Here is a 17602-nt window from a genome sequence, read left to right on the forward strand (position 1 = left end):
GAATTTATCATTTTCTAGCTAAGAAAGATACATTATGAATCGTTGTTGACAAAAGGCTGCAACTTACATGCTGCAATTGATTCTAAAAGCCATGTGTGACCAATGACTTGTCCACCTATTCTTGTGGCTAAATCTTCTGCTTCACTAACCCTCTGCCAAATAATAGTAACTTCTTCTCCCAACTCTGAACCTTGAGGTGCATCCAAATTATACACAATAACCGTCTTTGTTTGAGCTATTTTATCACCACCATTGTTATTATGCTCAATTAGTTCCTCCATTCTTCCCAAAACATTACCGCCCGTGGTGGCAACCAGATTTTGAAGATCCTCCTTATAACCAGACACAAAGTCACCCACAAAATAAAAGTTGAAGCCATCAAAGAGCTTCGGTGCCTGAGAAAAATAAGTTATCAGCTTGCAGAAGTGACAATGTTACCAACTTCAAAAAACTAGAAGGCTTGAACCCGTTAGAGAAAATACTAACATTATTCAATACCCTGAATCTGCCGGTTTTCGGGCCATCACAACACCCATGGTTGTCGAGGCTTACTTCATAAGGTTCTTCATTCAAAGGATGTATAGCTTTCATGCATTCCTTTATCCCTGTGAAGTTGAGCTTACATATCAGTGGTGACAATACAACTTATTGTTTTCGGGTAGTGATGATTGAATATTAACCCGCACACATTCAACAAAGGAAAAGAAAAGAAGCTAAAATTCAATTGCATTACAATTTATATTAAGAACACATTTCCCAGTTGAAATGGCCATGAGAACTTTAAGTGTCCTGGTGCATGCACCATTCTCATCCGTAGAAGCAATCACATGAGTGACATCCGACCTCCAAAACTTCGTTACAATTACGCCAATCATTTTTGCAAACTTGATCAGAAGGAACTGCAACAAGGTAAAACAATAAATAAATAAATACCATCGATTGTTGTGAAAAGAAGGCTATTAAGGATATCCTATCATGAAAGAATTTCCAAATTAGATAGAACGCATCCACTTGATCAATCATGAAAGTTCAAACTTTTAACAACAAACAAGATCAATTAAAAGAAATCAATGCTTGAGAAATATCATCAGATGGGTCAAAACAAAATATGAGTTCCATCTAATCTGACCTTCTCCTCTGGAGACAAAGCAGATCCACAGAAAACCCAATCTTTTTTATTTTCTGGCTGGCCCCAGAAGGTGTTGAACTTCAGCTGACCACTGCATGCAGAACTACAATCAGTTCACCCTCCAGACAATTCAATAATCAGTCTTTATCCATGACTAGAAAAATCTAGAAAAGAATTGATATGTCAACTCCTTCAATAAGCATGCAAAGAAAAGAAGATATATACATCTGAAAGATATCCAAGACATTTTCATTGATTATTAACCTTTCAGTTTGCATGACATCATTAGCAGGCGCACAATTTCTAGACTTCTCATTCAAGAACTTGGATGAGGAGAAGGCATTTCTAGACTTCTCACTTGGAAACTTGGATGAAGAGTGGGCTTTTCTAGACTTCTCACTTGGAAACTTGGATGAAGAGTGGGCAGGACAAAGCACAAGAAAGTCGTCCTAAGAGAGAAAAAATTATGAGCAAAAATTGACACATGATCATAGAGAGGGGGAAGTCAGAATGTCACAGAATAAAAGCATATCTAAAAAGGCAATTACATGGTCCCATCGACATTTTGGAATCTCTTTTGCACAAGGGAAATGATAACTTCTGCGGCAAGACTTCACATAACAGCCAAGTGCTGCCCCCTTTAGTCCACATCTGTTGCACTTCAACTTCGCACCCCTTGCAAGTTCTGCCTTAAGATTCTTAATAGAATCGCCAACATAATACACTTGAGGTGCCCTGCATTTGAAGACATTGTCAGGGCATTTCACTGAAACTCCCATCCTCAGAGGAAAAACCATTTTCCATTTTAATTAAATACTATACTAATTAAAATATTCAGTAAAATACCATTCGATACATGAGCTGTGAACATGTATAACATTTGATCTGAATGATTCATCTCCTGTGACTGGTCTTCCATTGAGATAATGTAGCATCACTCCAGTGACCTGATAAATTTGAGAACACAAGCTAACTTATAAACACCAATAAAAGGAATAATCAAAAAACGGTCAATGGGAATTTACCTCGGACATTCTACAAGACTGGCAAAATGCACAAATGGATGTACTTCCACACAGGTTATCTGATGTCACAGGAAGATTTGTAACAGCAAGGGATGGCTCATTTTGAGATCCTAATTGACAATCAGAAGTCACCACGTTCTGAGCATTCTGAATTGTTTGACAATGATCCATAGGCTTGACAACCATATCTAGTTCTCCATAGTTCAACCTCTTTTGACTCTTGGAATCCAAAGAATGACCATCACTCCCTAGAACAGAATTGTCCTGCTTTTGACTTGTCATGTCATCAAAATTTCTCTTACCAGCTCCCTTGGATGAATAGTTTCCAAGACTCTGCAAAATCATCAAGTCCATGTCAGCAAGAGATACTGTAGACTAAAAATTGTATTCAGGCAGGAAATAAATACCACAAAATACACTCTAACAACCAATAACTATCATATACGTTATAACATGCTCCCAGAAATGGTATAAACATGGGGAAACACATAACAGACAATTGACAGTGTAATAGGAACTGAAGTAACTAGAAAGAACCAGCATTGATATGCAACCATACAACCATTTAAAGATATCATACATTGAACTACAACATAAAATGATTGGAAGATAGGAAGACTCTTACATGTTCACTATCATTGCCGGACGCCTTTGTATCGCCGCTGGAAGGAGGGCTGAGAGATACTTGATCCACTCGATTAACATGCAAACCAACTTTCTCAGAACTATCATCTTTGTTGGGAGTATCGTAACCTTTATCCGAAATACACCTTTGAATGCTGCACTTATCAAATTTATCAGTTTTGCCAACACCATCTTCAATAGAATGAGAAATATTTGCAGTAAATGCTGCATCCAAACTTCTATAGATTCCCACTATATTCTCCATGAAGGTCACGTGCCTTAGATCTGCAACCAGCACAGTCCTTTTCAGCCATAAACGAAACTCATACAAAGTAATAAACAAATTTCAAATAGTCCTGGAAAAGTAGAGGGCTTGATCCTAACACCTACCAATAAAACTACATCAATTTGGTTGTAAAATTAATACATTGAATGGAAATTTTATATTAACAAAACTCAGGGTTTTAAAAAACAGTCTGCGACCGCGATTTAATCCATGATATAACGGTTTCGTCGCCGTCCAAATTACCATGACGGCCACAATAGTGTCTACAATGGCCGCAATAGCATCCACGACGGCCACAATCACGGTAAATCCGAAATAACCGAAAACACAACCGCGAAAGCGATTTGAAACCCTGACAAAACTCAAAATAATCTAAACGAGAATCTCCAAATACACGATACCAAAATCGACACAAAATTTTAGGCCATAAATGGACTCAAAACCAAAGAGAACACCGAATATTAACCTTTTTTAGCTCCCAATAACTTTTTAGGGGGAAAACAAAGAAGCAGTTAAATGAAATGCACCTCGATCTGCACATTGAGATTTGCAAATAGAGCACTCTGATCCAAACTCAGTTCGGGCTATGCATGAACTGTAACAATTTTAAAAAAATGAAAACTAAGCACTGAAAACCAAAACTTTCAGAAATTAATATATATACACAGAGAGAGAGAGAGAGAGAGAGATGGCACTAACTCGCAAAACAGATGGTCGCACGGCATCAACAATGGCCGTTTAAACAAATTCAAACTGCAAAAGATAACATTTCAGATAACAGTAAATTAAAAAAATACAAACCAAACTACAACAAAATGAACAGAATGTGAGAAGACAAACCAGATAGGACATTTAAGCTCCAGACCCAGTTTTTGAAGATGAAGAACCCAAGGATTCATAGCTCTATTAACACTCTGCTTAGTCAAAAGACTCATTATTAGCTAAAAAATAAATTAAAAGGAAAAAAAACTCGATACTCGGATATCTTTCTCAAGAGTCAAGAGCGAAGCTGGTTCGAGGTTTATAGGGAGATCTCTACAAGACTGGGAGGTCTTAGAAATGAGTCTTACGTGTGTAGGTATAGATACACGTGGACGTCTGTGATTTGTTAGATTGAAATAGGCGGCATTTCATATTCCTAATTGGCGGAACTTAGTGGGTTTTTCATTTTGAAGTTCGCGCGCGTGTTTGGTTTCGTTTTCAATTCTCTCCCGCCTTCCTTAGTTGATTCCTCAAATGCAACAGAATTTCCCACGTATTATTTAGTGGTGAAATTATAAATTTGGTAAGTAAACTTTACTTTGTCTCTTATTTCACTCACTATACTTTAAATCTTTTCAATTTTCTCACTAAACTTAATACATTATATTTCTTTTGTCACTCGGACGATAACTAGTTAGCGACATTAAAATGAGTTGTTATATAAATGTAAAACGACTTTGTTTTGGTAAAAATCTTATTTTTCTAAAATAATGTTGTTTTTAATACCGTTAACTACTTAATGATAGAGTTATCAAAATAAGAGATAAATAATAAAGTTCAGTAATAAAAAAACTTATGTATTAAGTTCATTGAATAAACTGAAAATTTTTAAAGTTCAGTGAGTAAAATAGAAGAGAAAATAAAGTTTAGTGATGAAGTTGTAATTTACCCTTATTTATTTAACCTTTTTGTTCCCTAATTTGTCTTTTATGAAACTTATATTTTATTTTTATAAAATGAACGCTTAAATTATTATTTTATTTTATTTTCAAATATATCAATGATTTAAATTAAAGTAGGTGACGTTTAATATTTCATTTCATAATAATTTTAAAGTTGGTCTATTACATTTTAAAAACAATATTTATGTATTGATATATTCTTTGATATTATAACTTTTCAAAGAATTTTAGGTCTTTTAAACTAAAAAATAAATAAAAACAAAATAGATTTCTAGAGTTGAGGTTTAATTTCAATTTCAAATAAATAAATTTCAAAATCGATATATTATAATTTTTTTTTAGATTTAAAATTTTAAATTCCATATAAAAAGAGAAGGGAAAATATATCATAATGGAGTGTTTGAAATTAATTTCTGAAACCTAAAGTTTACATTAGCCTTTAGATGTATGGTATTTAATGTCTAAAAATGTTTTTTTTCACAAGCAATGTTTTAATTTAAAATATAGTAATTAATCATTTTCGGTATTTATAATTCTTATTTTTTAATATTTTAAGGTGATTATAATGTATTATTTAACATTATAAAAATTGATTAATTTAGGGAGATTATAAAATAATGTACGTTTTAAAAGATTCTTAATTATTGACAATGATTGCTCATATATATCGATAGACGTTATGTTCGAATATTAAATTTCAAAAGATAATAATTATCTCTTAAATCATTAAGATTACTTGATTTATGCCGGTGAAATTGAATATATATATATATATATGTAATACAAGGATGGAGGTATGTTGCTATCGAGAGGAATGGGATGTCCAAGCCGAAGCAGTGAACAAGCTAGTATCTTTCCAGCCGAGCCTAAGCGTGCCGTCTCCTTGTACCAGCCTATAGCCATGAACCGGAGGGAACATGTTCAATATCAGCTGTGCCTGCGCCATCGAGTTACCGCTCATCGGCACTTGCACGAAGCAATTCCTAGCAGCGAGCTCGGTTCTCCATTGCTTGAACTTCTCTTCCCCGCTTCTCGCCGGCCCCCCGATCGCTAATATGTTGTTGATTTCCCTATACAGAAGGCAATGCTCGATGCGATGTCGGTTGGGGTCATCGGCCGGTAGGTACTCCCCGAGTGAGTCGAATACGGTGGAATAATAATGGAGGGATCCGACAAACCGGTCTAGAAATGATCCACCATGGGACAGGTCTTGCTCGACCAATGTGACAACTCTAGGAGTCAATTGCTCGATTAGTCTCATTGTCTTCCAATCCGGTCCCGTGGCATCATACAATGAATGTTGTAGCCAGTGAATTGCTAGCGTCTCCCCTCTTCGGATCCGTACGGCGGTAACGTTGATTTCCCCGAATTTCTTTGCGACCGGGTGGAATTCGAACGACATCCCGAGACGTTTAGCGAAATTCGAGAGCTGTTTACCGGTCTCCACTAGAAGCTCCATCAAACTACCAAAGCCGGTCATGGTGACATGCGGAGGGCCTTCCATACGCGTCGCGAGGATATGAAACAAGGCCGGCCACTGCAAGCCCTGCATGATATCAAGGTCGATTATATGAACCCGATCGCGCTGGTGAAACGCTTCGAGGATGGCTTGGTTGGAGGTGAAGTGGGCGAACTTGATGAAGGGGGAGACATTGTTAAAACCTTGGAAAGCACAATGAACGCTTTTGAAGTTTATCAAGGGAGAACAAATTCCCAACCACGAATTAATAACCCTACTAGACATGGCCTTAGCGAAATACGCGACGACCCTTTCGGCACAAGAAAGAGCATAGGGAGAAGCCATTTGGGTCAGTTCAAGCAACATTCTATGAGCTTCTCCGAGGTTGTCAATGGAGATGGCAACCGCACACTCTAGAAGAAGCGTAATCAAGCCTAAACATCGCTCGTCGAACCGGACCTCTTCGCCTCCACCTCCGCCACTTTTCATCGGCCCGAAATCACCGAGAACCGATGATGCATCATCCGCATGCAGGGCAGTAAGGTGATCGTCGTTTCCGGTATTCTCGGCCGGCAAGTCATCAATGAGTTGCTTGGTTACTTGTTCGACCCACTCGGAGAGTTCATTTCTCTCCGAGTGTACGCAGCGAGTCTCGAGCGCTTGCTGCCTCGGGACCGCGGCGGCAGTGAAATCCCATATAGGTTCATGATGAGGCTGGATCATATCTAGAGTACTAGCTTGAACCACTTCGAACCCTCCTTTCATCATTTGAAAAAATGGTGGAGAGGGTAAAGGAAAGGCGGGGACCATTTTTAAAGGGGAAGGATAACCGGAGACTTTAATATTTCAGGGGATTTGTTTAATGAAACAGCGCGGCCGGCATAGCCAGGACGCACAGATGAAGCTAATAAGCTAAAAGACAAGCACACGTCATTTTGGTAGTGATTTTCACCATTATTTACTTTCCTTTACATTTTCAACAAGCTATACATATCCATGCCATGAGAGCATAATTTAAGTTCTATACAGGAATAGGTTTAGTCGGTTATTTCGGATCGAGTTTTGAAGGTTCATATTACGAGACAACTTTCTCTATTTAGTTTATTACGTTCGTAAATATTAAAATTTAAATTTTTAATGGGAACTTACGTTTCATGTTAATGAACCAACTGATTGTTGATAATATCTATCATCATTTTAATAAGTACTATAGTTTGAGTTTCATCTAAATCTTGTTTGATGGTTAATTTAAATTATCATGATGAACTAATCTCTAATTTTTTCATGATAAAGGAGATTATGAAAGTTAAATTTATGCAAACATACATATAAACGTGTTTAAATTATGATTTTATCTTAAATTAATTTTTAAATTTTTAAATATTTTATATCAGTCTTTAAATTATGATTTATGGGTTTTCAACGTTAAAATAATATATATCAGTCTTCAAGATATAATTCACATTCTAAATTAGTTCTCACATAAAATATAGTATTCTTAGACTAATAGTTTGAGGATTATGATATAATATTTTAATATTTAGAGATTAATTTAGAATAAAATCATAATTTAAAGACTAATTTAAAATAAAACCAATTCTTTTAACCGTTAACATATTCTCATTATTAGTTTGATCATATATAAAATTAAGCCATTATAATATTAACAAATAAAGCTATGTCATGAAAATACTATAATCAAGCTTTTAACTCATACTGTTCTTGGTCAAGGCTGCTTTATTAAGCTCATATAGTATTGTAATTTATTTGTTCTATAATTAGTAATATTTGATATATAAATTAATTAATTAAAATTAAATATTATAAAAATATATACATATTATGGGTAGTTCTCCCTACGACAATATAATTTAAGGCAAAGGAACGATAGAAAATGGGCGTGATCGAAAATGTTAAAAAATCATAACATTTTCGATTGGACACAACCTAAAATGTTAACTTTTTAACATATTCGATCGAATCGAAAATATTATACATAAGGTAACATTTTCGATTGCCAACCGAAAATATTATAAAGAAAGTTTTCAATCTAAAAATATTGAGAAAATATGAATAGTTTAGTTACGCCCAATTGAAAATGTTATGATTTTTATAACATTTCCGGCCGTGTCTTTTCTCGACCTTAAATTAGGATGTATTTCCTTATACTCTCTCATATTTATGTATGTAGTCCCATAAATTTAAAAGAATTTTAAATGACCTCTAGATAAGTTTAGATTTTAACACCTTAATAAATGAGGGTGACTTATGTCACTGATTATGAAACTGATTTTATCGATTTAGTTTAATTTATTTATAACATCAAATTTTAAACTTTTAATTTTGTCAATAGATATGAATCTCAAACTCTTTACATTAAAATTTCAAAATATGTGACAGTTTAAAAGGTAAAATTACATTTTGGGTCTACACAAATAATTAATTAATTTAAAAAGTAATAATAATAATGCATGGTTTGGTCAATGATAACGACACACGTTTATGCCGACGTGCGAGAGCAACATCAATAATGACACATCGAAACTCAAGTTGTAGAATAATTATAGATCCCCATAACATATACAGAATGGTATTTTATATTTGGATAAATTACGCATTTAATATATAAGTTATTAGTTTTTATCTGTTTTAATACATAAACCTTCAATTTTTTCAAAACCATACCAACGTTAAATTTTTGTTTTGCTTTAATACTCATCGTTAAAAACTTAAACATTTAGTACCTAAACTATAAGTTTTGACCCGTTTCAATACTTAAACTTTTAAAATTTTAAAACTTAACATTAAATTTTGAACAGAGCACTAAAATAAAATAGAAACTAAACTTTAGGTATGATTTTTAAAAAATTAAAAATTTAGATACTGAAACTGATCAAATTAATTTAGGTACTAAACATGTAATTTATCCTTAATATTAATAGAATACATGCTTGATAGGAAAGGGTGACGATACTTTCTTTTTAAAACAAAATTAAGTTTGAATTATAAATTTTTCAAAAGATCAAGATACAACTACATCACTTTTAGTTTAAAATTACATAATTCTTTTATTAGAATTAAACTAAAACTTATCATTATGAGGGGTCAAAAAACCATTTTACAATTTTTTAATTTTAAAACATAAAATTCTAAAGGGACTAAACATGAGATTGTACCATTTAGTACACCCTGTCGCAACCCCTTAACACCCAGAAAAATAAGCAACAAATGCCCTTATTTAGAGAGAGAAAAACATAGAAGACATATGCAAATCGAAATCAAAGCATTTGCATTAATTAAATGAGATTACAACAAAATTTGCAGAAGGCATATTGTTGGATCAGAGCTTCAATTGCATAACCAACAAGATCCATAAGCACCTATTCGGCATCGACTTATTTCACTACCAAAGTAGATTACAAACTACACAATTATTTGCCAAATAAAGACCATTAGTTTCACCCTTTACGCTTTTAAACAAAGCTGCCAAAAGGAGAGAAACATATATATAGTTATCAATTGAGTAACCATGAGCTAAACAAGCATATAAAGCAATTGTGGCCGACTATACGTCAGTAGACGACTGTGAAAGAACTCTGCTAATCGTATAAAAATTATTGAAAAATAACCGGATTCAGAGAGATCAGCGGTAGTATGCCATGTGCCTCGACGACATGAAAGGAGAAGTACTGTAAGGCGAGGACTTCTGGACTTGGGAAGGGGTGTTGGACGGTTTCTTTTTCTCAGACTTTGTTTCGGAGCGAAGCCAGGCTTCAACGATGGAGAGCAAATTATCTGAGCTTTTCAACTCATTTGTTTCGGTTAACTTTTCGGATCTCTTCAACTGACCATCTTGGATGTAAGCCAGATGAGTTGCCCATGTCTCCAACCCATCAAAAATGTGGGTAGCAGATACGACTGTGGCTCCTCTCTAATACAATAGTAAATATTAGTTAGAGAATGAACATGAGATCTTGGTCGTCGAATAAAGCAATCATCAATGAGAGTGATTGAACAGTAACAAGATCATCTATGCTATAGCCTATGTAAAAATGAAGAGACTAAGTCTATAATCAAAATGGAACTCTCAGTTTTACTGATTGTTGCAGAAAGCATATACCAAATGTTGAAAAGCAATAACAGTTAATATGCTTTTCCTATGAAATATTCAACACAGCGACGTTCCAGCACCCTATTCATACGCAATCTCTCGTTTTATAGCTCTAAAATATCAGTCCACACAGCATTTAAATATAAGAACAAAGAACTGACGTCAGTACCTGTTCACATTCTTCCTTAAAGAAATCAAGTAAATCCATCCTTGCAACAACGTCCAGGTCCACCGTAACCTCGTCTAGCAAAAGAACCTGAAAAATGAAGTTTGCAGCAAACAGGTTAGAAAAACTAGTAACCAGTCCTAGATTATAGCAATAGGAGATTTGTAAATCTTTACTGTTATTGATCACACAAAAATAGCACATTCCTAACTTCAAATATACCTGAAAAGGATGAAGAAGTTGTTGGGAAATAAACCAAGTAACAAGTAATTTTCCTATAGTCAGATTAGTGAGAATACGAAGTAAAAGCGGAAAAATAATACCCGAAATTGATAACGGAGTTCAGCCAATTGTGCTTACGTCTCCGGACTGCTGCATATCTTTTACTAAGAGAGAAAATTTATAGGTGTTTACAAAACACTCACTACTCACAAGAAAACTCTCTGGTATTGGGAGAAAGAAATGATTTTTGGGATGGTTTTGAAGCTAAATGAACTAGGGTATTTATAGTTGAAACTTAAGGATTTAATCTTGTGAATACCCTAAAACCTAGGGATTAATTGTGATTATCTCATTATCATTTTTCAACAAACATCTACCAAACTTTGAAAAACTATTTTTCAAAGAAACATTTACCAAACTTTGAAAAACATTTTCAAAGAAATATTTATCAAACTTTGAAAACCATTTTTTTCAAAGTTGGTTACCAAACTTGAAAACCATTTTAATACTTTCAACAATCTCCCACTTGAAGACTGATTTTAATCTGTCTTCACACCTCGATCAATGCAACAGCTTTTCTAGTCTTGTTACTCTAGCATGCCAACTAAAGTTGAACACAACTTCAGTTTGTCTGTAGTCACCGTATTTGTCAACATATCTGCCGGATTTTGAGCTCCACTGATCTTTTCAAGTTTCAAAATCTCATCTTCCAGAAGAGACCGGATAAAATGATATCGCAATTGTATGTGCTTTGTCCTGGAATGAAAAGACGGATTCTTTGCTAGATGTATAGCACTTTGACTGTCGCAATACAAGACATTGTTTTCTTGTTTTTTGCTTAACTCTTCCAATAAACTTTGGAGCCAAACCATCTCCTTGCTAGCTTCCGTAACAGCGACATATTCTGCTTCAGTTGTGGAGAGAGCAACTATATTCTGTAGTTGAGAAACCCAACTCACTGTTGTGGAGAGAGCAACTATATTCTGTAGTTGAGAAACCCAACTCACTGCGGTTCTTCCTAGAGTATAGACATACCCTGTAGTGCTCCTTCTGATGTCAACATTTCCGGCTAAGTCAGCATCTACATAGCCTGTCAGTATCGTATCTTCACCTTTGAAACAAAGTGCTTTGTTTGTGGTACCCCGCAGATATTTGAGGATCCATTTGACTGTTTCCCAGTGTACCTTGCCCAGATTATTCATGTACCTGCTAACAGCTTCCACTGCTTGAGCAATATCTGGTCTGGTACAAACCATGACATACATCAGACTTCCAATCGCTGAGGCATACGGCACCTTCACCATGTGTGCACGTTCTTCCTCCGTCTTTGGTGACTGTTCTTTGGAGAGTCTGAAATGAACACCTAAAGGTGTACTTACTGGTTTAGCATCTTGCATGTTGAACCTGGAGAGTACTTTGTTGATGTACTCAGCCTGTGATAATATCAAAGTCCCTAACTTTGTGTCTCTCTTGATCCTCATCCCATGAATCTGCTTTACAGCGCCCAGATCCTTCATAGCAAACTGCTTTGACAATTTTTGCTTCAAGTTTATAATCTCTTGCATGTCTGAGCCTGCAACGAGCATGTCATCAACGTACAACAATAAAATAATGAAGCTATTGTCGAACCTCTTGATGTAGCAACAATGATCTGCTTGGCATCTGGTAAAACCACTGCTACTCATGAAACTATCGAACTTCTTGTACCACTGTCTAGGAGCTTGTTTTAAACCATACAAGCTCTTCTTCAACCTGCATACCAGGTTTTTCTTGTCTGTCTCTATGAAGCCTTCTGGCTGCCTCATATAGATTTCTTCCTCCAAATCACCATGAAGGAAAACTGTCTTTACATCTAACTGCTCAAGATGTAAATTCTCTGCAGCTACAATTTTCAACACCAGTCTGATTGTAGACAGTTTCACGACTGGAGAGAAAATTTCATTGTAGTCAATACCTTCTTTTTGCTGAAAACCTTTGACAACCAATCTCGCTTTGTAGCGTTTGCTCCCATCGTGCTCTTCTTTGATCCTGTAAATCCACTTGTTGTGAAACGCTTTCTTGCCTGGTGGTAATTCAGCTAATTCTCACGTCTGATTTGACAAAAGCGAGTCCATCTCATCTTTCATGGAAGACTCCCACTTGATTGAATCCTCCACTTGCATTGCTTCATCATAGCACTCTGTTTCACCATTGTCAGTCAACAACAAGTAGTGCAAAGAAGGAGAATACCGTTGGGTTGGTTTAGGAATTCTGGAGGAGCGTCTTAATTCCGGTGTGCCTGGTTCTTCTTGAACTGCTTCAGGACTGATCTGAACATCATTTCCAGAAATCTCCTCAAACTCAGCAAATTCCTTTGTTTCAGCTTTGGTATTGGAGCTGCTTGATTCTACAGTTGACATGTGTTTGTACATCACATTCTCATTGAAAATGACATCTCTGTTTCTAATGATCTTCCGATTTTCATAGTCCCAAAACCGGTAATCGAACTCATCACCGCCGTAACCAACAAAGGCACATTTGTTGGACTTAGCATCAAGTTTACTTCTTTCAGCAGAGTCTATGTGTACATAAGAAATACAACCAAACACTCTTAAGTGTGAAAGGTTTATTTCTTTCTTGCTCCAAACTTCCTCTGGTATTCTGCCATCCAAAGGAACTGAGGGCCCACGGTTGATCAGGTAAGCTACAGTGTTAATATCTTCAGCCCATAGAAATTTGGGCAATCTGGCATGTATCCTCATGCTTCTGGCACGTTCATTCAGAGTTCTGTTCATGCGCTCTGCTACACCATTCTGCTGCGGTGTCATGGGAACTGTTGTCTCCATCTTGATCCCATTGTTTGCGTAAAAATCTCTGAATCTCCTATTTATGTACTCTCCTCCATTGTCAGACCTCAACCGCTTGACTTTCATACCATTCTCATTTTCCACCATGGCCTTCCATTTTCTGAAGGTATCAAAGACTTCTGATTTTTTCTTCAGAAAATAAACTCACACCTTCCTTGTAGAATCATCGATGAAGGTGACATAATATAATGAGCCTGCAAGAGATGGAACTGGAGACGGTCCCCATACATCAGTATGAACTAACTCTAACTTTTCAGCCTTGGGTGTCTTACCAATCTTTGCAAAGCTGACTTTCTTTTGTTTGCCAAAGATGCAATCCTCGCATAGTCCGACATCTACATTCTTTAGATCCGGCAGCTTCCCCTTTGACAAAAGTGTCTTCATCCCTTTCTCGCTCATATGGCCATGCCTTTGGTGTCATAGGTTTGATTTTCCATCAGCATCTGTTACTGCAATGATATTCTCTAAATTTGAGGTTACATAGAGAGTATCAGTCTTCTTACCACGAGCAATGACGAGTGCTCCTTTGGTAATCTTCTATTCACAACCTGAAAAGGCTGTATTGTATCATTCTCCATCAAACTGTCCTACAGAAATCAAATTTCTTTTGAGACCAGGAATATCTCTCACTCCTGTCAGCTTCCAGGTGGTCTGGTTTGGCAGCTTTAGTCGGATGTCTCCTTTTCCGACGATCTTCAAGGTTTCATCATCAGCAAGATGAACCTTCCCAAAATCACCACTGACATAGTTCTCCAGGATTTCTTGGCATGGCGTGAAGTGGAAAGATGCCCCTGAATCCAAAATACATGATTCAATCGGACTGTTGACGCTTAAAATCATGGCATCACCTGTCTCCTCCGTCATGTTGGCAGATTCCTGTGCGCCGGTATTTTTCTTCGGTGCTCGACAATCTCTTTTGAAGTGGTCATTTTTGCCGCAATTATAACAGGTAAAATCTTTATTTCCTGTTCTTGATTTTCCCCTTCTGGATTTCGATCTGCCACGATTTGAATTTCTTTATGAAGTTCTCCCTCTGGACTCCGTGTGCAAGGCTGAGGAGGTTGATGCTTCACCCAATTCTCTCCATCGAATTTCTTCGCTCAGTACCAGATCCCGAACATCGTCGAATTTTAATTTACTGTTTCCCGACGAACTGCTGACTGCTGTAACAGTATCATTCCAACTGTCTGGTAAAGATGATAAGAGAATTAAAGCTCGAACTTCATCATCAAATTCAATTTCCACTGAACTCAATTGGGTTGTGATTGTGTTGAATTCATTTAGGTGTTGTGCCACCGATGCCCCTTCCGTCATCCGCAAATTAAATAATCGCCTCATCAAATGAACTTTGTTTGAGGCCGATGGCTTCTCATACATACTTGAGAGAGCCGTCATAAGACCCGCCGTGGTCTTTTCCTTTGCTGTGTTGAAAGCAACATTACGGGATAACGTCAATCGGATAACTCCGAAGGCTTGTCTGTCGAGAAGAGCCCAATCTTCATTCTTCATGCCCTCTGGTTGTTTTCCTGAGAGGGGTTGATATAGATTTTTCTGGTATAGAAAATCTTCAATTTGATTCTTCGAAAATTCAAAGTCCGCACCATCGAACTTTTCAATTTTCACATTCCCTTCGTCTGCAGCCATCGCTCCCACTTGAATCTGGCTTCGTTTGGATCGTTTCTGACAATTTTTGCGAACCGTCGTGTATTATAACACCTCCGTCGACAAACTCGTATCGCCGACCGAATTTCACTATTCACGAAATTTACTATTCATGTGAATAGTAACCCGAATAGTAACCTCGTAAAAAATTGGCAGAATTCACAACCAAAAGCTCTGATACCAGTTGTTGGAAAATAAACCAAGCAACAAGTAATTTTCCTATAGTCAGATTAGTGAGAATACGAAATAAAAGCGGAAAAATAATACCCAAAATTGATAACGGAGTTCAGCCAATTGTGCTTACGTCTCCAAACTGCTGCAGATCTTTTACTAAGATAGAAAATTTAAAGGTGTTTACAAAACACTCACTACTCACAAGAAAACTCTCTAGTATTGAAAGAAAGAAATGATTTTTGGGATGGTTTTGAAGCTAAATGAGCTAGGGTATTTATAGTTGAAACTTAAGGACTTAATCTTGTGAATACCCTAAAACCTAGGGATTAATTGTGATTATCCCATTATCATTTTTCAACAAACATCTACCAAACTTTGAAAAACTATTTTTCAAAGAAACATTTACCAAACTTTGAAAAACATTTTCAAAAAAATATTTACTAAACTTTGAAAACCATTTTTTTCAAAGTTGGTTACCAAACTTGAAAACCATTTTAATACTTTCAACAGAAGACCCATACAAATTTGGACTCGACGTCGTTGCCCATCAAATACCTTATGCATTCGCCATTATAAATCAGTATCAAGTAACTCGATCAAATTATCTCTCCTCACAGGATCAATCCCTTCAACTGCCAACAATAAAATTGGATCCAAAAAGCAACTTGTTTACTTTCAAATATGAACCAAGGAGCAAGTAGGGAAAGCAGAAATCAAACAAGAGGCTAATTCGCACTCACCTCCGAATATCATGTGTTCCGCTGAGAAATCCCCCTACAATGGAACCTCCCCATGCATATTTTGGTCCCAGTAAAATTACAGTTAAAAATGGTGGATATTGTCTAATTACAAATTTCATCCTTAGAAAACTGAAAAGTTAATACTTAATTCGTCAAAGTTTATCCTCATCTTTCATCGAAACAGATAAGTCAATCTAGTATTCTAGTTATCAATTAACATATAAACTTGAACTACTGCTTTTTCCAAGTACAATAGTCAAATTTCTGAATAGAAAGACTAATTTCTCAATTTCATAATCAAACCTAACCTCAAAAAAAAAAGTTAGGAAAATTTACTGACAGCGGAGCCAATAGTTTTACTCCAAGATCCTCCCAAATAAGCTAAGTCATCGCTACAAACAAGTTGAATGTCGTGAAAAGCCGAACGGTTAAGTACTCTCACAACATCTCTTCCACCAACCATATGTTTTCCCGCTAAAATTTTCAACAACGTCGTCTTCCCTGCTCGCCAATGAAAAAAATAAAATCAACTTTATTCTCCAAGGAATCATCGATGTTTGAAGGAAAATGAAATAGAAAGGGAATGAAATTAACAGATCCGTTGGCACCGACGAGAAGGCAACGAGATTCACGAGCGATATCGAGATTGAAATCGAAGAAGAGCGGACGCTGCAATTCATATGCGAATTGCACGCCGTATACGGCGATGCCTTTCGATTCTCCATTTTCTTTCTCTTCTCCTGATATGCAATAAGCTTGCTCCGCCATTTTTGGTAGATTTTCACGGTTCTTTACATATTTTCGCGGCCATTTTAACACCCTTGTTGTTGTTGGGATTTAGCCGCTAGAAAATGAACGCGTAGACGGTGGGTGGAAACAAAAATTCCAAGCACAGAATTTCTACACGTGGATGTTATATGTTGTGACACGTTATTCGATTAGTTCGGTTCGGTTTTTTAAAGAGAAAATAATTTCAGTGACCGAAAAGACCTTATAATATATGATTTTAACCAACTTTTTTTGGATTTGTCAAAATGACCAACAAAAGCGCAACGCGATCTTAAATTCGCAACGCGAACTCTAATTTTTTAACTCAGTTTTCAAATTCGCAACGCGATTTTGAAAAATGTGTTGCGATAGTTAAAATGTGTTGCGAGAGTTTGAAAAACATGTTGTTGCGATAGTGAAAAAATGTTGCGATAGTGAAAAATCCAAAATAAATTTACATTTTAACTATTCCAAATTCACGTAGAGTTTGAAACAATAAAGAATGTGTTGCGATAGTGTATAAGATTCTCAAGCCATTTGTAAGATCTTAGTTTGAAACAATAAAGAATGTGTTGCGATAGTGTAAAAGATTCTCAAGTGTTGGCAATACTCAATCACATATAGTATTAGAAACACTATTGGGAATGTGTATTTAAGGCTTGGATTTCCCACTTCCTTGTTGAGTGGAAGAGAATAAGGGGGACTCTCGCGCACCCCCGCCGCCGC

At 36.2% G+C, this 17602-nt stretch overlaps 2 protein-coding genes and 1 pseudogene across 2 annotated transcripts; all 3 read right to left on the reverse strand.

Annotated features, from left to right (window-relative positions):
- Positions 1–13: 13 nt before the first annotated feature.
- Positions 14–4038, reverse strand: LOC120130567 (BRCA1-associated RING domain protein 1-like). Its single transcript, XM_039147782.1, has 12 exons — positions 3905–4038; positions 3764–3817; positions 3592–3659; positions 2780–3063; positions 2155–2487; positions 1976–2076; positions 1678–1864; positions 1394–1578; positions 1130–1220; positions 734–899; positions 487–605; positions 14–395 (listed from the first exon to the last, which is right to left on the reverse strand). Exons 1-12 carry the CDS (start codon positions 3997–3999, stop codon positions 33–35), a joined length of 2046 nt encoding a protein of 681 aa, XP_039003713.1. The 5' UTR covers positions 4000–4038; the 3' UTR covers positions 14–32.
- A 1492-nt stretch (positions 4039–5530) lies between these two features.
- On the reverse strand, positions 5531–6997 carry LOC120130699 (protein SCARECROW-like). The gene has a single exon (XM_039147880.1). It carries the CDS (start codon positions 6995–6997, stop codon positions 5531–5533), a length of 1467 nt encoding a protein of 488 aa, XP_039003811.1.
- Positions 6998–9787: 2790 nt separating this feature from the next.
- On the reverse strand, positions 9788–16876 carry LOC120130545 (annotated as a pseudogene).
- Between the last annotated feature and the right edge of the window lie 726 nt (positions 16877–17602).

Source organism: Hibiscus syriacus, unplaced genomic scaffold (assembly GCF_006381635.1).
Source record: "Hibiscus syriacus cultivar Baekdansim isolate YM2019G1 unplaced genomic scaffold, ASM638163v2 tig00110548_pilon, whole genome shotgun sequence".
Taxonomy (NCBI): Eukaryota; Viridiplantae; Streptophyta; class Magnoliopsida; order Malvales; family Malvaceae; genus Hibiscus; species Hibiscus syriacus.

Coding starts and splice junctions, on each gene's coding strand:
- LOC120130567 (XM_039147782.1), bottom strand. CDS start 3,999: ATGAGTCTTTTGACTAAGCAGAGTGTTAATAGAGCTATGAATCCTTGG. Junction 3,818..3,904: donor GAGCTTAAATGTCCTATCTG/GTTTGTCTTCTC, acceptor TATCTTTTGCAG/TTTGAATTTGTTTAAACGGC. Junction 396..486: donor GATTCAGGGTATTGAATAAT/GTTAGTATTTTC, acceptor TATTTTTCTCAG/GCACCGAAGCTCTTTGATGG.
- LOC120130699 (XM_039147880.1), bottom strand. CDS start 6,997: ATGGTCCCCGCCTTTCCTTTACCCTCTCCACCATTTTTTCAAATGATG.